This window comes from Calidris pugnax, unplaced genomic scaffold (genome assembly GCF_001431845.1).
Source record: "Calidris pugnax isolate Ruff unplaced genomic scaffold, ASM143184v1 scaffold28, whole genome shotgun sequence".
In the NCBI taxonomy this organism is placed as follows: Eukaryota; Metazoa; Chordata; class Aves; order Charadriiformes; family Scolopacidae; genus Calidris; species Calidris pugnax.
Window position 1 is genome coordinate 14,268,117 of NW_015090842.1, and position 22,208 is coordinate 14,290,324.

Below are 22,208 nucleotides of genomic sequence, written 5' to 3' on the forward strand. Positions count from 1 at the left end.
CAAAGAACCTTCAAATATTAACTCTTTTTTTGCTCTTTGTTAGAAAGGGACAAGGACAAGGATGTTCTCATTTTAAATTATGCTATGGAGCAGAGGAGAATATAAGATGTTTGATTCTACTTAAATTGCAAATATTCATCTTGCTATGCTGATAACTGGGTTTGATAGTCTGGGTAATTAACGTTCAGTAATACTGAAGTATATTGACAGGAGCAACCCACAGAGCTTGGAAGAATAATGAAACTTTAGGGCAGTAAGGAGGATGGAACTTCCACATAATCAGATAAGAAGCCACCACCTTACAGATCCAAGTATTTTAGAGAAATTAAAAGTTTAAGATTTGATTAAAATAATTCAGTACAATCAAAGAATAAATAGGAGGTAGATATACATCAAACAACACACCTTTGCCCCTGCAACTGAAAAAGACATGATACAAATGCCGTATTAGAAGGACACGGTTTCCCCAATTCCTTTGGCCAGAACCTACAGGTCCATTTATGTAATTTTGGGCTCACGTTTTAAGTTGTAACATCACTTCAATCAGTATTTCAATAAAATAGGTTTTATATGGCTCTACAGAATTATGACTTTACAGTGTGACAACTCTATTTGGAAGTGCTGCAGGCTGTGGGGTTCAGCTGAAGGTGACCACACGGTGAGGTGAGGGAGGACACTGAGCTCTGGAAAAGCACTTCCAGTTCCCTCCCTCCCCCTCAGAAATGCACAGCTCCCAGCAGCTGATTTAGTACTAGAATGGCTTGCTGTGGAATCGGGTAACAGCATCCACAGTTTGGAGAGAGTAGAAACACAGGAGCAGGGGAAGGAAAGGATAAGCTTGGGCCACATAACTACTGATTTCTAAGTGTTTATTGTGTTGCAGAACTGCTTTCTCAGCTGAGACACAGAAACACTCCTAGCTTCAAAAGCAGGTATTAGGAAGCAGAATCTAAATAAAAGAACTTCTTTAAAAACTTCTTCATGTGGCTCCTAAGTGTATAGTTTTCCATGCATTTTGTATTCACTTTAAAAAAGTAATTACATAAATCATGTTACTTTTGGTGTGCTACCTGATTTACACAGAAATTACTTTCTGACATTTATTCGTCGTGCTGGATGATTAAAGTACAGCTGAAAGTATTTTAACTATTATATTCCTAATGCGTGGAAAATGATTTTTTAAAAAAATTAGGTATTTATTTAGACATAATTAAAAAATAATATGTTTTATATACTGTAAATGAGAATTGTGCCCATTACTGCTGACCAAGAAGAATATAGCAAAAGAAAGCGGGAACAATTAAAGCATCTAACTTTCCATCAAACATTTACGGTATACATGATTATGGACACTTCATAAATCTGCCTCCCTGAAGAACTTCATAACCATTAGCATTTTTCATTCAAAAGAAAGGGTACATATTCAAACTGTAGAGCAGGCAAAACAAATTTTAAGCTTAAAAGGCATCAAGTAAAGCACCAACAATGAAAATGCAGCTGGAAATAGGCCACCAATGAAACAAGAGGATCACCTGAGTTGTAGCAGAGTAGTTTAAGAAAACCCAAAATTAGTTAAATATGGTATTACAAAAAAGCAGCAACCAAAAGAAGGAAAACCCAATATTCTTCACCTTTATCATATTATTATATCTTATTTCTTCTCTAGTTTTTATTGCTAGTGCACATCTTACAATGTACAGATCCATCTTTTACTCTTGAGGTTATTTGATCAAAAGCAATTTTCTGAAGAAAAATCAGACTGTAAAAAATGGTAACATATTTTATAAAACAACTGCAGCAGTTACCATTTTTGACAAAAGTAAAAAGGAATAAGGATAAAGCCCACCTCGAACAGTTCCTCAAACTATAGAATAATTTATTTAAATGCAAATCCTGCATCAATCTTCGCTCAAAAAGCCCAAGAAGAAAAAAACAACTCCCCAAAACCCCAGCCCTAAGCATAAAGCTAAAGCACAATCTGTTTCACTATCCATTGCCATTTTAAACTGTCCTCATCTGTAATAACTAGAAATACCATGTTTCCTGTATTTCTGAACCTTTTTCAAAGGCACTATGTGAAACCAACAAATTGATACAGCAGCTTTTCCAGTTTTGAAAGAAAATGATTTATTCCTAATCCTTCTGTGACTCCCACCTTGGAAGCACCCCCTGAAATCCAAACCGTTGGCACAACTCTACTGATGTTGAAGACCACACAAAACCCTCCCAGCACTTGCTCACAGAAAAGCTCAATGAGTCTAACAACAATCTTACCTCGGACCTACAATGCTAGCTTTTCTCATCTTCCTGCTCGGTTTCAATCTCAACTTAAATAAACATCCTTAAATTTCAGTAAATTCTGCTACAAAGGAGGAGGAACCCAGAAATTAAAAAGGAATATAATTCGCACATTTCCTCTAGTGCAATTAGGTATTCATAGGTGACAAAACATGCATGGGTGACAACGGCTGGATGAACCTGTTACACCAGCTGAAATAAACTGCACTAGTTTCAGATTTAAAAAAAATACCTTGCATGACATGTCTTTAATAATGTATTTCAGCCTAGGTCTACCTAGGAAATCTATTTCTAGAGATCCTCTGTAGTCTTCACTCAGCTCCTAGGATCACTAGTCTATCTTTCTATTGCTGTATGGATTTTAATCACAGTTCAAATTGCTGGAAGTCTCAAGGTTCTCCTCACTTGTAATTTCAATGTAATTTGTAGCACTAGATGTGGCTAAACATACCCCGCTAGATGTGGCTAAACATCCACATGTCCTTTGCTAGCACTGCTCAGCCTAAAGCACGTTTGACATCCAAATACAAACTCAGCTGGAAGCCAGTGTGTTCTCAACACATGATTCTGGCTTGACTGTGATACTAAAGAGCTACGTGGCTAATAAGGATCAAGTTTTATAGGCGGTGGAAAAGGCTAGAAAAAGAACAGTCCCACATACTCATCAGCTGCAAATCTGTACTTATGTCAAAATATGGAAAGACAAAATTAGCAGTCTTCTGCCTTCTAGGAATCATGTGAGAATCATCACTTACTGCCTGTTCACTGTATCTCAAAGAAAAGCCATGGACGGAAAGCCTTCTTTCCAACATTTTCTGCAAAGTGCTGGCAATCCAATCCACAACAAGAGTAACCCAAAAGACACAGGTTGTGCAGATCACTGGGAGCACACCTCATACGGAGAGACTGTATGAGGAAAAATTACTTGCAGCTGAAGCTTTAACATTGATTTTGAACACTCACGCTTGCAAAAAACATAGCTCAAATCTTTTAATCTATTCTAAAAGTAAATTTGAGTGGGAGAAAGCAGAAAAAACCTTCTAAATCAGATTAACAACAACATAATGTTATTAAAAAGGGTGATATGTTCAAAATGCAACGCCAGTGTACTGTAGCATAAGCACACGTCTTCAAACAAATGCACAAATAGCAAATGGTGCCCCAGTGGTTACTCTGAGATTCATTGACCCTGAGGTCCCAGCATCTCTCCGAATCGCCCATCAACATGTAGATGTTGTGCTGTCTGATAATTTGTAATGGTGACACCAGAGTTTATGTCGTTTCAGCTCTGACAGTTAAGAAATTGCTGTAGCAGGTCTAATAGATTTCAGCCCTTTCAGTTTGAACCAACTGGATTATCATCTCACATTGGCATAGACCTTTTGTGATGAGGGGGAGGAACGTGGTCAGTTCTGTCTTCCTGCTTTTAACAGCTGTATAATTCTGCTCAGTGTAATCTTACTTCTCTTTTAAAAACAAAAATTGAGTCAACTTTCTTTTCTGAGATGACAGACTGATTATTATAAATTATTACAGTTGTGTTAAATAAAGAGAGATTGCTTTCTGGCAAATAAAAATCAGCTAACTATGCAGGCTAAGACCGTGAGAACAGCATAGCTTTCATAATTCTCAACCTGATGCTACATAAAAGCCAGACACTTCATATACCACGACATCCCGATGCCTTGAGAACCTACTGTTCTCCCGAGAATACACATTCTAAACTCACCATGGTCCCTGTATTATTACAGACTTTGTCAGCACAGTTTTCTCAATACCCTTCAAAAAGGTGAGAGAAAAAAAATGTCCCCAGCACAGTACAATAAAAGCCAAGAAGTTTTTCTCTGCTGTTGATTTAAAGTCCAAATAAGTATAAGGCATCTCTTGTTTAATACAATACATCCTAATGAAGTTTTGTGTGCTTTTTATATCACCACACATATAGCTTGCTCACACACCTCCCTCATGGCTTTGCACAGTTCTCATTCTCCTTTGTTATGAGCCTTTCATCTTAAGTTCTAAAGAATAGTAGGAAAATAAGTTGGAAAAAGCTCAGTTATGGTAGTGCTGAAAACAATAGCCTTCTGGGGTAGGCAAGATGACTATAGCCAATACAATTGAGTTTGATATTCAAACAAAATAAAGGTTTGTTTGAAAGCTGATTATCTTCAATTTATCTTCTGAGGTAATAAAGTGATTAGAATTCTTTTGTCATTCTCTGCCTTTATGTGTTCAACGAGATGGTCGTGACAGAGACAATTATCATAAATTACTAAGACAACAACGCATTATTAAAAGAATCAGTGTCAGCTGCTTTTAGAAAACATGAATCACAACTTCAAAAAACAGATGCAAAGAGCTTTTACAGATGATTCAAAGTTCCATGGACATTAAAGAAAGCCTTAGAACGCTCCCCTTCACACTAAATCAATTCTGACTAAGTCTGTCTATATCCTTCCAAAAAAATCCATATTCGCACCTCCGCTGCAAGAAAAGCGTTTAAACCCAGCGTGCCAGCAAACTGCACAAAGGCTCTTCCAGGCTGCACGGGATCCAGCAGCGCGGTCTTCTATCTTAAATGGAAAGACTATATCAAATGTACTAGCTGGAATCCAAGCAGGAAAAAGAAATTAGATTAAATACAAAATGAGAACCCCTCTGCGCACTAAACAAGAAGTAACACTGAAATTCCTGCTGTAGCTTATGCTGAAAACTACTGGTTCCAACCATCTCATATTGTTAAAACAGAAACCACAAAGCCTGACTGCACAGCTTGGAATTATCTAATGTTACACATTTCGAAAGCTCATATGGCACCAAACGTTCACACACTAACAAATGAAGAGGGTAACACTAATTAAAGAAAGCCACTTGTGTGACTAAATTTGAGGTTGAGAGTTCTTGATATATTAACCTTGAACATTGTGAAAGAAAAATTCAGTCCTGAAGAGATTATGTTGTTCAACAAAGAATGAGTAAGCAAGTGGCACGTGCACCACTCCTCTTGTTTTATTATTGGAAAGAAAACTCTTGCAAAATTAGACAATCTAATCCCATCTATATCGTTATATTATTATTTACACTGTGCAAATTCAGGGACAACAAGAACTGTTATTAAAAAAAAGAAACAACTCTCTTGGATTTTCAGTAATACCATTGGTACAATTGTACCCGGCTACCACTGTGGCAAGGGGGTGGGAAACACTTCAGAAATGTGGGATTTCTGGGGGTGTCATACCAGGACAGATGCCTTAAGGATCAGGAAGTGCAGCATTTTCAACAGCAAAAGGAACAATATGAAATGAGAATATAGAAGACTGCTTACTAAATGACTGTGTGATAGAGAAGAACAGGCTCCCAAAGGGCTTTAAGATGAATTTGAAAGAATTTGAGGCCACCACATTCAAAAGCTTCCTAGATGGACTTTACACAAGTGCTTCGTCTTAATGTCGGTCCTATTCTCAGATCCACTCTTTCTTGTTTGTTTGGTCAGAGGTTTTTTATTTGGTTGTTTCATTTCGGGTTTTAGGGTTATTCTTATTTTTTTTAAAACTTAAACTGCAAAGGAATAACACACAGCTATGGCCTTAAACATCAAAATACAGAATCTTTTTGTAGAAAGAACTGTCAAAGTAGGACTAATGAAATGAAATGAAAAGGTATCATCACTGAACAGCATTGCTGGTTACCAGTTAACAAATAAGACAGATTTAGCCTCTAAATACGCTTTCCTGGACATTCAAATGAAAAGGTATCATCACTGAACAGCATTGCTGGTTACCAGTTAACAAATAAGACAGATTTAGCCTCTAAATACGCTTTCCTGGACTCAAATACACAAGTGGCAATTAACTTGGTACGTCTCTATGCACCACTGTTTCAGATGATCTGTTACCAAAACAACTTCTTCCTTTTCTAAAGTCACTCAAAATTCTTTATTTCCATCAGCTTTTGTATCTTTTTCACCCAAACTGATGACAGTAAGAACATTTCCTGCATATGCAGAGCATTTCAAACACAGAACTATTGTCTTCCTGCATCTTAAGGTTCTTAGAGAATCCTTTTCTTGACTACAGGAGCACATTTTCACAACGCATTGCTCAAAGGACAATTGCTTTATAAAGAGGTTATTTACTGAAATGCACCGTTAAAATTTTCCTTTGACATAGCTACTATATCTGAAGATACAACATTCTGAGGAGAAGGAAAAAACTAAGGAAATCCAGACGCTAAAACGAAGTTCATACACAAAACTAAAAGCTACAAAATTGAAATGCAACTGCAGGCAGCAAAGCAGTATATTTAAGATCTCATCAGCTGCAGCATAATCAAAGTCTACTTTAAACAAAAACCTTTCACCACAATGCATTTTACAGTGCCATGACTGTCTTAAAAAAAAACCTAAACCAACCCAAAGGTTAGGGCTCTCTGTTATCCAGTTAATTACTGGCAATAATGAACTATCATTTCCCACAAAAAAAAAATGATAATTTCTACTCTGTGTCATACAAGTAGTTAACATACATGAAACAGTTCCATTCCTTGGTAGGGTGAAGAATGGAGAAGGATGTCTCAGGATTATTAGTTGAGTAACTGGATTTTAAACAGGATAAAAATTGGGAGTTCAGGTCCCTTAAAGACTTGGGCAGAACTTTAAAAATGCCAGCCCATGCTTTCTCAAAAAGGTTTGCATAGTTGGAGTAAACAGACTTCATAAATTAGGAAGACCACACAGATAAAGGCTCAGCAGTAGCTAAGAAAGCAAATGGTGAATACAAGATAATGAAGTGGGGTGGAGCTGGCTAAATGCTACCTTCAGAAAGTGAGAGTTGTGTTATATTTAGAGGAGGATATTATCAACAGTATGATTTACTTGATTTTGAAAAGCTATTTCTTATTCTCTTTACGTACAGGCAGTTAAAATTTCTTTGCCTAAACTAAGCAAAATCAGCAACTGATTAATCAAACTTCTACATTCTCAGATCAGATATCACAAAGAATGATTTATCAGTCTCCACTAAACCAACTGAACCAATCATAGATGAACAGCAGTTATAACATTCATTTCCTACAAAAATGAACTAATGGACTATGTAAACAGCACAATATTCTATGCTAATTGCTTCTGGGTCACTACTTGAAAGATATATTTCATTAATCTTCAATGTAGCAAGAAAATAGCAGGTTTGTGTGTCCAAAATATGGTTCACATTCATCTAGCTACTGAAAGAAATTAGTCATTTTCAGAATGTCCCACTGAAATCCTTGAATTTCTTTAACAAATACAAAATTTTTCACTATTTCATGTGACAATTATTAAAACTCTTTATAACTGCAGTTATTTATCAGAATTCTAGCCAATATCTATGACTTCCTCTAAAGGCAGTACAAGCAGACCTTATAAAAAGCCTCTGCTGGCGTACAGATAACAACAACGGAGGATTAATCATTTTTGCTATAGCAACCACTGCACTGCAATTACCATAGTGACATGAGAAGAATAGAAAAAGTAATAATGAAGAGCTCTTACTTGTTTGGAGCAATGTGTCAGCCAAATAAGTGCAGAATTCTCAAGTGCCCAGCTCTGCTCACCTTAATCAATTGAAATGCCATTTGTAATAAATATGTCACAAAGCATTTCTGATTTATTTTTAAAAGGGCAATACAAATTTGTCAATTGTTCACTGTCCTTTGGTGAGGTTAATGTACAAATCATTGCTATCATGTAACAGAGGGGAGAGCAACTTATTTTTAAGGTTCCAATTTAGACATAAAGTCTAAGGTCAAGTACGTTACCGTAAATATATTGATATATGTACACCTGCTTTTGTGTATTTTTCCATTAAAATATACACACACATATACACAGAAATGTAATAGACCTTACAAATACATATATCTATGTATACAAACATACATTTGTGTATCTTTTTCATGAAAAGATATATCTTTATTATTTGAGTACTTCAGGAAGACTTGGTGCTAAGATTACTCAAACATTTGTAGCAATTTCTCATGAGTCACCTAATTGTTCATTTTTTCCAGCTCCACTTATCCAAATAATTTCTACTTGATAGCTGTTGTTCAACCTGCTTAGTTTAAGAAAAGGAAACCTTACCCAAAATAGTTGCTTTTGGAGGTTCTCAGTCAGGATCTTATTCAAACTCCCCCCCCTTTTTTTTTGTCCAAATGACAGGTAACTACTTATGGCTGGAAAGGGTACTTCAAATAAAACTTTTGGAAGCAGGAAATAATGTCAAAGTCACCTTTTGAAACAAAACATGTTTTGCTAAGGTGTAGGTGTGACCAATGACTCAGAATCTTGGACTGCAGAAGTGCAAGAGTGTACAAATAGAGAGGTGGGAGTAAATGAGCAGGCGGCAGCACGAGTGACACGGTCCCAGGCTCCTGTCTGGACCTGACACCATTCCAGAGACTAATATGCACAGAGTTAAGTAAATGAGAGGTGGCAGAGAGCAAAGCACAGCGAAATGTGGAATCCTTTGAGACCTTTAGTGAACAGCAAGGCTGGCACATCAGCTGTGAGGTACAGAAAACATCAAGAAAGGAAAATAAGAGAGAGGCAGGCAATACAGAAATAAGAATGTAACAGGCTTGTGACTGTATATTGAACGTGTGTCAAGTCCCAGCAGCTGTATCCGGGTGCCAGCAGTGAAGATGCCTGTAGCCTGCAGAGAGCAGAGTGAGAGCACTGTGGTATGTTCTGCTCAGTGCAGCACACACAGTTTGGCAAAAGCTACTTAGGTAGCAGGTAGCACAATGTTCGAATGCATCTCACTTCTCCGTTTGCATTGTACTATTCTGATTTATTGTGCCATGAAACTTCTTTCAGGCCCCGTTACAGATAGCCAAATTATTGTTTCAAACTGCAAACCATCGTACCTTAACTTCCTTTGACTTACATTATATACATAATAATGACAATCATTATTTCATCATTTTTGAAACAGGGAAAACTGAAAAAAAGGAGACATTCAAGTCTGACAAACTGTTTCTTGTAAGGCGTTTTCTTTAACTTCAGCTCAGTACAAGCAGAATCTATATGATAAATGCCTCCCTCTTGAAGGTATTTAAACATACGCAGACATAGCACAGTGGGTAAATGTAGTAACTCTGATACAGTGTCCTCGTAATGTGAGATTTTGCCTCTATTGTTAGACTGGTGCAGAACAAAAAAAATGCTGAAATGAAAACAAGTATGAGCAGAACTCAACTAAGATCCTCCTTCGCAGTAAAAGTTTCTTTTCCTCCTACCAGTTACTGTGTAAGCCACACGTACACAGAGCTATTTAGCTGTAGGTAGGAATTTTTGATGGTGGTCTGGTATTATTCAGCTTCCCTCAGACTGCACTGAATAAAGAACATGGAATTTAGAATTATATCCCTTTGTTACTCATACACACTATTTTAGTACCATATTCACTTCAATATTCTCTAAAACTTTGTTCAATGAGAAAATAACTATTTATTGTCTTATTTTAAATTAATGCTGTGAAGATGAAGAAAAAAAAAACCTGATGCACTACTCAACTTCCTACCCCCTGTTACAACAGAAGAAAGATTAAAGGTGTAATAGTACTCAAATAGTAATTTTGAAATCATAGTTTTAAGTATTTCCATAGTTGGCAGAATAAACTTTGTTCCTCTATCAAAATACATTCATACATTTATAGCACTTAGGAAATTAATGGGCAGAAAGACCATTAAACCATTTCCCACCCTTCACCCAGGATGAACTTGTGTGATCTGGACTGAAGACAAAGATGACTGTGTATGTAGCTGTTTGGGAAGAGAAAGCAAGACCTTCATACTGCAAAATTTATGTGTGTGTTCTACCTTAGAGATGAAATGGCTGAGATCTTTCACAATAACCAGCTCCAAAAAGTCAGCTTCTTGAAAAGCAAGCATCTCCTCCCACAGATGATACCGGTGACTCCTTGTCTCTCCATCCGCTTTGCCACACACACTGTCCCTCTACATTTATTTATATGTATTTCTTAAGTCCCTGCACACATTTTCTCCCATTATATTCATTCTTAGTAGACAGACTGCTCAGCTGTTGCCTCACCCTAGTGCATTGCCTATGAATTTGATGGTAATTAGCAGAGCAGGGTGTGAAACAACTGTTGATGGTACCTCACAACAACAGCTCCCGCCGCCACTGTCTTTCCTAACTTCGGCTGTAGCAAACCCACAGAGAACTGCACCCCTATGTCACTGAACGTCCCATTCATTCACGTTTTCAGAACTTTAACTTAAACATTTCAACAGTCACACTTTGCTTTGCAAAGAAATCCCAGGGTTTATTAAAATCCCATTAATTATGATAAATTTCTAGAGTTATGATACATCATTTTGGCTCATTAGCTACCTAACATAGAGATGAAATTATCCCACATAAAGTTTGCTTTGCCCATTGCCATTGTTATAAAAAATATAATCTGATTTCTACTTAGTACCTATTAAAACACATTATTCAGAACATCAGCTTGGAAAATGGTTACAAAAACTCCAACACGTAGGGGTTTTTTTAACTACAAAAAACTTACTTAGTATTCTGTTCTTTTCTTCAGATATTATATAGACAAGTATTTATATTTGTAGATAAACAGTAAAAGATTTTACAAAACTTTTACAAAGACTTTAGAAAATGTGTTAAACATTTGACAGAAGAACCTAGAGCATTGTTCAGCTTCTACCTTATTTCATTTACTATAGATCTGTAAACCCATCCGTAGTCGCTAGGTTGGGATCTAAGGATAATTAACTATCCAGCAGAGGTGCCTTCTAGTTCCACGTCAGTGAACAGCTTTGCTAGAACTCCTAAGAATACTTTTAAGTGTCAGCACAGTACAAGAGAATCTGACTCTGGGTCTAATACAGGGTTCAACTTTTTATTTATAAAAACCTGTCATTTTCTTTAAAACTGATTTTAAATCAAAATGATGCAGCCAGGCTACCGTTTGACAACATTTTAAGACCAGCTCAGTCTCACAATTAACAAGCGTGTTGAATAAATATAAGTAAATCAGTCCTTAAGAAGTTATTTACACTCAATAATATCAGCAGAATGAGGCCTGAAGCACTTCCCCTTGGGTTACAAATTCTTATTTTTGTGCATGGAAAAAAGGTGTTTTTGGACTACAAACTAACATTTCCTGTTTGTAACATGACACACAGATTGATAAGACACAATTGACTGAAAAAGTACATTCTAATAGAAAAATACAGGCTTTCACTAACGCTTGCAAAAATAGATTTACATATAAATTAAGGTTTTCTTCTGTCCAAAAGCATTCCAGAATTTTCAATTACAACCAGTAAGATTTTACCATGTTTCATCCATCTCTACACAAGTCATTTAAATTCATTTACATTTTGGCTTTATTAGTTTGTACAAGTGAAGAATTTATGAACATTTACTCATAATATCTTCTGAACAAGATTATGGAAAAAACCAAAATAATGAGAAACAAAATACATGCCTGACAAAATTAAGTCTGCATCGTACCGTGCCTCAACACAACTGTACATGTGCTTACATGTCCTTAAATGTCACATTCAAAAGCAGATATATGAGAGGCAGAATGTACTGGGATAGTCAAAGTTGAATTGAGTTGAATTTAATTAAAATTATTCCCAGACATGTCAAGATTTACAGTCAAATAGATACAAACACCTTAAAGGAAAAAAAAAAAACACCTCCCAACCCAAAGTTTTGGAGCCAAACATCTTTATTTGTTTTTTGCTTTAGAGTAACTAACCAAAGCATGGAAAAGGAAGAAACACTCAGGATAGCTTAGAAGAATCAAACTCACCAAAATCTGCAAACACGGACTGTCCAACAACTTTCACACCACTGGGCATTTTCTTAGTTTTTCCAGCTTTAGAGAAGTTCCCATCCTATCAAACAGGACAAAGATGATGGAAAAAATGAATTGCAGAAGTGATAAAATTTGACTTTTGAACCAAAGAAAAGCCAGAAATACAGAACTCACAACCAGCTGCTTGAGGGAAAAAAAAAAAAAAAAAAAAGAAGAGGTGTCTAGTACAAATCTCATTACTTTTACCTAAAAATAGCATTTGAAGAATATCTGTCAGGTATTAATTTTTTTTTTTTTTTCATTTTCAGTTCAACACCTGGTTGAAGAGACCCACGTTGTCACAGGCAAGACTATGCTTCCCATTCTACAGTGACTCGATGGATAAATTTTCAGGTAAGTAAAGAGGCTTTGAGGCTTTAACTAATAAGAAGCTCATTAAGCACTTTCTGTTATAACAAAAAAGTGAACTTTTAACATACACATGCTAAGATTCTTAACTACAGTCCTTCGTATCAAGGATACACTTAGTTTCAAATCAATTAATTTCATTAATTGTTATTAACAATGAGGTTCTTCACTGACCCTGGCCAGGTTAAGTAATACAAAACAGAATCTCAATAGATAAATAAAAATAATCCACTGCTCTATTTCTCCCCAACCTTGAATTGCATTTGTGACATTTGTTTAACATAGGACTCAGGATTTTCTCAACTTGTGTAAACATTATAACGGTCAGAAGGGAGATTTTTAAACCCCTGTTCCACAAAATCTTACCCAAGACCTGAAGTCATAGTTCTAAGAAAGCTTACTGAAAGAAACAAATCTTTGAGAAAGCCAGAATAAAAAAATCTGATCAGCCTTCTCTTCATAAATCATCACAGTAAGTGTCAGTAACCTCCCCGAGCAGCTGCTGGCACAGGAGGAGCCCCGCGAAGGTGAATGAGGCTGATTGATTCACTCAGCAGTCGTGGCAAAAAACCTGCAGAGGAGCTTCTGCTGAGTAAAAGATCTCCTCCAGTGACATTCTGCCAGTCGGGAACAATAGCGCAGTTAAGGGCCCCTTGACATCCCTTCCACTCATTCTGAAACAAGGACTGTCAGATGACTTTAAAAAAAAAAACAAAACCAAACCAAAAAACTTGTCTGTGTTTTAACAGAATGATGATTTGGGTTTTCTCTTACCTTATTTACCCATGTCTCAAACTCAATGTTTTGTGAATCTGGTGATGTAGTAAGGAACAAATCTGCGAAGAAGAGAAATCAAATATTTAACAGTAGAATACACACAAATATTTGATCACTCAAGACAGATATGTAATATAACTTATTTAAAAAAATCTACTACCTATATTTTATAAGTCACAAATATATTATATTCCAGTGATGTTCAGATGTATAAATATGAAGCAAGAAAGATTAAAAAACAAAACCCCTCAAAACTTTTCATCCCTGATACTTTTCTGTATGAATATACCTTTTACACTCCATTTCTACATGTGTATATTTATACAGAAATTCAGTTTGCCTCCCATGAGCCAGTAAGCGCTGGATGCTATATATGCATACTGAGGAACCTTTCTTAATAGTAAAGACAGAGACAGACCTTAAAGCTTGGAAAATGCATGCACAGTTATATTTTTAGTAAGTCAAAATTAAAAATTAAAACCCACCAACCATCCTTTTATTTTGGATAATTTGAATTAAGCAACATATATACTGTTGACAGGAGGAGAAAAGGAGATGGAAAAATATTTTAGGCTTCCTTTACACTAAAATTCTCTTAAACATCAACAGCACAAAAGAGAGCTTCAGAGAATTTATCAATGCCTACTTAAAGAGGAGCTTATTCATTGCCATTCAGGAAAGCACCTAAGTTAGGAAAATGGGAAGAAAAAGCTTTATAAGGGACATTAAAAAAGGGGAGGGGTGTTTAAGAAAAAAATTTAATAATTATGAAGCCCAATGTTAAGAAGCCCAGATTTTAAGAAAACTATGCTTTTAGATTTAAGCACTTGTTTTCTTTTTCAGTGTTCTCCACTGCAATTTAAAATATCACTATGTGAGTTAGAACACAATGGTTACTTTGTGCACAGAGAGAAGTAATTTAAAAAAATAAAACAGAAAGCATTAATGCTTTACCCTGAGGTGGTTTACTGAATAAGCAGGTGGACTGCTGTACAGGGAATTTCCAATGGCACAATAAGGGGTATTCTCTTCCAGAGGAAAAAACCCAAACCAACAAAACCAATAAACCATACCACCACCACCACCACCCCCAACAAACAAACCAACCCCCTCCTCCCCCAACAACAAAACACCCAACACATACACACAAAAAACCCAACAAACATTTTGCTTACAGATTCCACCCCCCCCAGCTTGAAAGCTGTACCATTTCATTTTATTTCCCTGAATACATGAAATATCTATTTTCTTTAGAATATATGTGAAAAGCATGATAGTGTGAATTATATTGATGCTTAAGTTTTTCTTGAAGGCAAGAGACAAAAGTAATGGAAACAATCTGCAGATATCATAGATGGAACTTAAAAATATATATAAGTTTTCAAATTTTTACTTTGCATGTAGAAGGAAGTTTGTGCAATATTGTTGATCACTATCAGATATATACCAGAAAAAAAAAAAATTAAAAAATATAATACATTCACAGGGGAAAAAAAAGAGAAATATGGAACAGAAACAGCTTTAACTCTTCTTCCTACAGTCCAAAATGCTACTAAATCTTTGTAAAGAGTTTTTAAGATTCAAATAAGTATTTCAAGTAGGGTTGTAGTATATCCATGCTGTAATTAGTCCTGCAACTTGCAACTAGTTATGGGCTATGTCACATACAGATTATGCCACAATAGACTCTAAGTGTTACGCTTAAATACAGAGCTAATGAGTAGCATTGATCAGCCAGCAAGTCAGGGTGCCCACCCTACAAGACATAATTCACCCGGTAGTATTACACTAGCGAACTGCTCGAAGCTGAATTTCTCTTATGACGTTAAATAAAGGTTTTTATGCAACACAGTTATGCTTCTAGGGTAGAAAAAACAAATAAAACAGGCAGATACACATTATGCTGGTGGCATTACAAAGTTCTTAGCTCTAAATCATTTATTTACAGTTAAATCAAAGTTCATTAAAAATAAAACCAGCAAAAATAAAACAGCACCATTTCTTGGCTAATTTAACATGTGATGGAATTTCATTGAACAATTATTCTTAATTTTCAAAGCTATACTACTGCAGCATGCTACGACAGCTTCTCCGTTAAAAAAATAAATAATCAAAATGTTTTCTTCACCGGGAAAATGCAGTACCACCTATAGCATCCTTCAATAGAGCTTTCTGAATAGAGAGAAATGAATGTCCTTAACATCTTAATGGGAAGTCCTATAAGCACTCCTATGAATTGAAGTATCTATAAGTACTAATATATCTTGTTTTCACTTGAGCTTTACAAAGAAAATATATCAGTTACAGCTCCTCAGAGAGCATAATGGCCATGTTTGACTCAAAAGACATCCCATATTGTTCATCCCAGACAGAATTACAACAGGCCACAGAAAGTCAGGCAATCAACGGGACTGGGCAACAACGTCAGCAAAATAAACCACAAAGCACACTATCCCCATTTTTGATACACAGCCAGTGTGAACTCACTTAAGTATTAGTGAATTACGTGTAACAGAGTCCGGATGCTTATTGTGTATTACGCACAAACACCTATTTTGTAAAAGCATGTAACAAAGAGAGAGAGATTTGCAATGGATTTTTGTTATGCATTGAAAAACCCCCTTTTTTTTTCCCCATTCTTAGTCCAAAGCATATTCCATTAGTTGTTTTTCCCTCCTCATTTGATCTGATTTCATAATAAGTATATACAAATATTCAGAAATATGACTGCACAGGGAATTGCAATAATATAGGAAGACAAGGAACAACAGGCATATAAAATCCCAGATGTTAGGACCAGAATCAAAAGTAGCTTAAAAATAAACATTAAACTCTGTGAGAATAAAAAGGGATGAGAGAACCACGGTGGGTGGGATGTCACACAACTTAATAAAATCAAAGAATACATTTAGCTATCTGCAATGTAGGAGGAATAAATCAGGATAATAAATGCAAGTCAAACTACAAAGAGCTAATAGAAAGATAATAATTTAAAACATCTGAAATGTTTACTATGTTAAAAATGTGGAGGTGCTTACAGATTTGAAGTCTTTCTTCAGCCACTGTACAAACCAAGTATTTTAATGTGAACACTTGTTCCACTTTTTGAGAGCAGGAAAATAGAGCTATGTTTTGGGAGGAGGGAATCTACCTTACAGTTCTTTGGTTTGCAAGAGATCAGTGCTGAATATGGCCCTCTGCAGTAGCTTAAAGATGATTAAATTCAGCAACCTGCCTGTTTTGCACTGAACTCCCTCCCACCCCCAAAACAGCTTCTCTTGGAAGTTAGTAAATTACTTTTGCCCTTTGTTCTTCTTCGTGTACTCTTCTGGCTCTCCTTTTTTCCCTAACTTGAGGCATACAACATTATATCCAACAAACGCAACCACCACCGGAGAGCAGCTCCGAGGCTCCTGTAATATTACACTGCCCTGGTAAAATGCAAAGGCAGGCAAAGAGAGCAGATAGTCTTCCAGAAATAGTATAGAGGAGCCAGTGCCACGCTGCTCCCGAGTTACAGCTACAAGCTGTGATTTCCCATAGGACAACTCAGTAGAGGTACAGCCCCACCACCTCGAGTTCCACAGCCCCCCGAACCAATTCAGCTGGTGTGTTATTGCCAATTGTCCTCCTTTTTGTCCCTAAGCCTTCTTAAAAGCTACGTGTCTCAAATGCTCACGCATGTTTTTGTGATTAAACCCTCTTACACTGAAATCAAATCGAATGCTTAACATTTACAAGCAGTTTTCCATTTTGATCAAGAATGCCAGAGATTTCAAAGCAAGCAAAACAAAAACATTTCTTTGCAGCAGCAGGATAAAAATGCAATGTAATTTAGACAATCCAAATAACTGTTAACAGATTTGTATAGCTCAGAATTACAAATGTTTCTCCAAGTCTGTAGGAAAGAAACCTATAAGAAAAACCAAGCCCTGCCTGGCACAATGTTTTAGACCAGATGATTTCCAAAGGTTACTTCCAACCAAACTTACTCTATGATTCTGTCTGGCTTTACTATCTAAGCTTTTGTCCCTCAGAGCCAAAAGCACACGAGAGAGGAAACAATTAAGCATCTGTGCAATTTACAAACATCTTTTTCTATCCAGCCATAGCAAGAACTCCTTGCAAGCATCTCCTTCCCAAAGGGTGTCCATGGCAGACTTCCCTCACCACTATTATTATCTCTTTCCTTGTCTATTATTACTAAATTCTTTAATATTTAAAGTCTACAGAGGAAGAGATGGAGTCAACAGATGTATTAAAATCTGTATGTGCACTACCTGAATTACACAATGAAGATGTACACAATTCATTTCTGCAATTTTTGCATTTTAATACACTGATCATCTTGAAAACGACAACGCTTTTGTTTTGCTTCTGGCTAGATCAAGAAAACTCAGCTCGTCTTTCATACACGGATACCTATCAGATTTGTTTAAGGAATGCCTATCAGATTACACAGGCTCAGGAAAAGTCACTTGTCTAAAGATACGCTGCCACATTGCCTTTGGAAGGCTGTAGGAACCAAAATCATTGGCACACAAATCTTTAAATAGGACAGATAAAGTATTGAGGGCTGGATCATAATGCTCTTTCAAATGCTGATGAGCCTCACAGCAGCACAACATGAGATATTTACAACCTGAGGTTATAAAAATCAAATAATCTGGAGCTCAACACTCTTAATTATTTACAGAATATGAAGGTGAAACTCTGGATACTTTTACTATACAATAGGCACATAAAGGGATACTAAAAACAACAGGCAAGGGACAACAATAGGAATACCAAAAACAATAGACAATTAACAACCCTATGCCAATCCTAGATTCTGGAGATATGCAATGGATATAGGCAATGGGACAAGGAAAAAAAAAAAAAAAAAAAAAAAAAAAAAAAAAAAAATGCGTCTTGCCACTTTCCTACTGCCAGAAAAGGAATATTGGGTTAGCTAGATGGACCTCTAGACTAGGCCTGCAGAGCATTTTTTATGTTTTTAGGTTGTGACATGACGTAGTAAAGAAATAAAATCCTTGATAGTTGGGACGGGGGAAGATCTTCATGTCAGATTCCGGCAGATTTCCTGAAATGCAACACCTACAGCCTAAGCGAATGGCTACAAATGAAAAAAGCCAAACTGTCTGACAGCAAATGCTTCTCATAAACAAATGCAAAGTGAAGCGTTTTCACATTTGAATATATTTTCCTATTTTTGATTTAACAGTTTTTTTTAATATAAAACAAATATAAGCAATAGGAAAACTCATAAACAAATTTCAACAGCCTGGGAATAGCATAAAGAATCAAGGAGGTTAACCAGCATTTTAGATCTGCAAGATTGAAAAATCACCTACATATAAACCAAACACTTAATACAGAAGACACCTGACACGTGCTGTGACATAAAACTACACAGGAGTGGCATTTTACTCACAACTTTCCCCAAAAAGTGAGTTGGTAAACAAATTTGGCTACTCTTTATTTGTGTTAATTGGCTTAGCAATAAAATGCTGCTGTCCAGGCTCTACCACATCTTATCAACAGTAAATTCATATACTGAAAAGTAGTGAATCCAGCATTCATTCTTACAAAACAAGGAAATGGAGATTATTAGAATGTAAGTTTCAGCTTAAAAAAGAGAAAGTACTCAAGTACTGTATGGCAAGCTCTGGTAACCTAAAGCTCATTACAGAGGAACCACAGCAATTCTGTCTATCTTTATGTGATGGGCTCAGCTAATTTTGACATTGTATCAATACATGGCCCAGTGAATACTGACAAATCTCCCCAGAAAGCTCTGTAAAACTTGTACAGCTAGACTGCACTGAGTTTAGTGCCTTTAGATTGATCTTGTATCAATGTCAAAGTCATTCCAGATATGTCTACAAACACCATAATAATAATTTGAACGCAGCCCACCCATATCTTGAGCTAGACCCATTTCTGATCATTTTTATGTAATACGTCCATAGAGCATTACACAACCACTAATGTTTATGGTGGCCCATCTCAGGCACCAAAAGCATGGCATTCTTGCCACAGGGGCTCAGAAACCAGACAAAATCAAGATGCCTGATAGACTATCACCTACTGAGAGCCCAACATGTAATGGCAATGGGTTATGGGTCATGACAAAGGAATTCTATAGAAAAGGTGGATTAAAACACAGGACAGCATTCAAACACCTTGAACATGAAAGCATTTCCACTCTTCCTGCAATCCCTGGTTTCTTACACCATGTGTCTTACAATTTCTGCTGCAGATGCAGAAATAATCATACAGGCAGTTTCCAACCAAACAGCTCTACACCCAACAGAAGGTCCATCTCTGGTCCCTGTCCCTCAGCATTCTTCACATAGACCATCCTAGAACTCATCTCAACCCAGTCTTATGCAACTACGCTTCACTTATTCCACACACCACTAGGTCAGCCCTCCTCTAATAACTCCAAGTCCCTCTGTTAACATCCTCTTCTTGCAGAAGTTCATCCAGTGTTTGCTCATCATCTCCATCTACATTCCTTAGCTTCAGCCGAGATTTCTTTCCCACCTACCAACTTCTATTCCCACTTCCTGGGCACAATCTCTGCCTTTTGCCCCGTTCTCAGTTAATCATCCAAACACTGGCAATAGCCCAGAGCTGCAATGGAAGGGGAGGTGTGGATAATCCCCATCTATGGAAGGTTCACTACTGCTGGCTGGTTAAAAAAAGGTAGTATTAGCCATTAAGGAAAACAACAATGACAAAAACCCCACACTCGATATTTGTAAAACTTGTTTCAACCTGGCTAAGCTTGGATGGGTCTTTTAATAAGAATAGCAAGAGCAAAGAGACCTTGCTGTCTTTCAGGAAAGGTGTTTCAGAAGCAAATCCTAGGTCACTAGGAGAAAAGTTGCCCTGAGTTATCAAACACCAAACCAGCTCCACCCCGACTTCAGCTCGTCAAAGTGGCTAAACAAGTATAACTGAAGGTTAGAAAGAGTTCATCACGGGGGTAGGAAGAGAGCTTAGAAGACTTCAGCCCAACTGGAAAACTGCAGAAAACCTTGTTAAATAAAGCAGATGGTATTACAAACCCTTCTTACAAACATTGCTTTTTGGTATTAGGACTACCAGGAAATTGCAACAAAACCGAACCATAAAGAACCAGCTCCAAGTTCAGTTCTGATTATCCTTGTTATTTTCCTTCACTTTTGAGTGTTATAAAAAACGATACTATTTATAGATGGAGCATTCATTTCACTAATGACTGATTTGACCTTTCTGTTTAATGTCAGAGGGCTTTATTTCAGAATTAAAACCCTCAGCATCTAGGGTTATCTTCAGAAGCCATCAGGGCGTGAGCAACTTTCTTAAGTTACAGCTTGATTTCACATTTACTTCACAAGCACTGATTTTTAAACACTATCAAAATACACAAGATATTAGACAATTAGAACATAGATGTGTATAGAATCCAAACATGCCTAAAAAAATTTTCATTTATGTGGAAGAACAGGTGTGTGTGTGCATATGCTTTAACTAGAAGTTACTTGTGGATATGAATGTGCCTGCTTGTATGTATTGGTATAGTTAAATAACATGCTGAACTAAAAATCTCTGCTTTGCAGTGTGTTGATTGAATGGGCAAGGTGACAACTGTATTAAAATCATTAAATGCCATAAAACCTAGGACAAGCAAATGATAACTGTCTTCTATTTATATTACACATTTTCCTCTATTTACATTACACATTTTCCTCTATTTACAATAAAGGTCATTCTGTAAAGATTGACCCACCAATAGGAAAAAAACCTCAGGTATTTAAAAAAATTTAAAAACTTTATTTACAATTTTTTGTTGTACTTGCACAACTTTGGTTGTACAATACTTGTAACATGAACAAACCTAACTTAATCAAAAAAGTTAGATATAATCAGGTTTATTTCTTTACTACACAGAAGTGGAAAACCAAACTTGCTAAGTTTTGTGCTTCTGTTCATAAGTTTTCCATTCAGGTAGAGAAACCCTCTAGCACTTGGTATCCAGATTTGTTTGTCAAGTTGGCACTAGCACTATATCAGAGAAAATGGATACATCTACTGCCGAGCTGTAGCAATTTAACTTTTAGAAAATAGATAGAAGTACTAATACTAATGAGTTTGCAATGAACTTGACATGAATTTTTGGTGCTAGTCACATGAAACAGCAAATTAAGAATCCACTCCTTCCAGTAAGATGATCAACAAGTATAAACAACATAATTAAGCACTAAAATCTAAATTATTAAAAATTACTATAGAAAAAAAAATCCATATGTATTAATTTAAAAGCATCACATAAATGGAAAACTTTTAAATTAGATTTATGGGGAATAGTTATGCTTCTGAATATGCAGAGCAGGTGGGACTTTTCCTCCACTTTTTAACCCTTCAAACATGAATTTTCAGACAGAAAATTCTGTTTATTTTCAGAATAAAAGCAACAAAATCGTTTCAAGCAATAGAAGATGACCACTCGGTGTTAAGAGTGCTTTCAGAACCCATTTTCGCGTTCATGCTTTCTCAACAAAATGCTTTTGGGGGCAGAACCAATTTACTTCTCACCTATATTAGGTTATTGATTCCCATAAAAATATTGTATTAGCACCCCCCGGCACATATAATTCTACCAGTATAGAATTAAAGATTTCAAAAGGAATCGCTTTTGAGACACTTAATAACGGCATTTTAAATTTTAAAACTGCTAACCAGATAGCAGAGGCGATGGGCTCTTTTACAAAATTTAGGAAAAACTTCAGTTAAAATAGCTAATTCTTTTCTCTAAAGATCGCTATTCATTCTGTAATTCTCTCGGTGAGGCAAACTATGAGTGAGAAAAGTGGGATTGGCAGAAGAAAA

The 22,208-nt window shown here is 36.3% G+C and overlaps 1 protein-coding gene across 1 annotated transcript in view; it reads right to left on the minus strand.

The window, feature by feature from the left end:
* ITFG1 (integrin alpha FG-GAP repeat containing 1) overlaps nucleotides 1-22,208 on the minus strand; it is an 84,459-nt gene that overhangs the window by 44,052 nt on the left and 18,199 nt on the right. Inside the window, exons 7-8 of the mRNA XM_014942422.1 lie at nucleotides 13,326-13,387; nucleotides 12,138-12,222 (exon numbers count right to left, since the gene is read on the minus strand). Of these exons, the coding sequence (XP_014797908.1) occupies nucleotides 12,138-12,222; nucleotides 13,326-13,387 (147 nt within the window). The remainder of the gene's footprint in view (nucleotides 1-12,137; nucleotides 12,223-13,325; nucleotides 13,388-22,208) is intronic.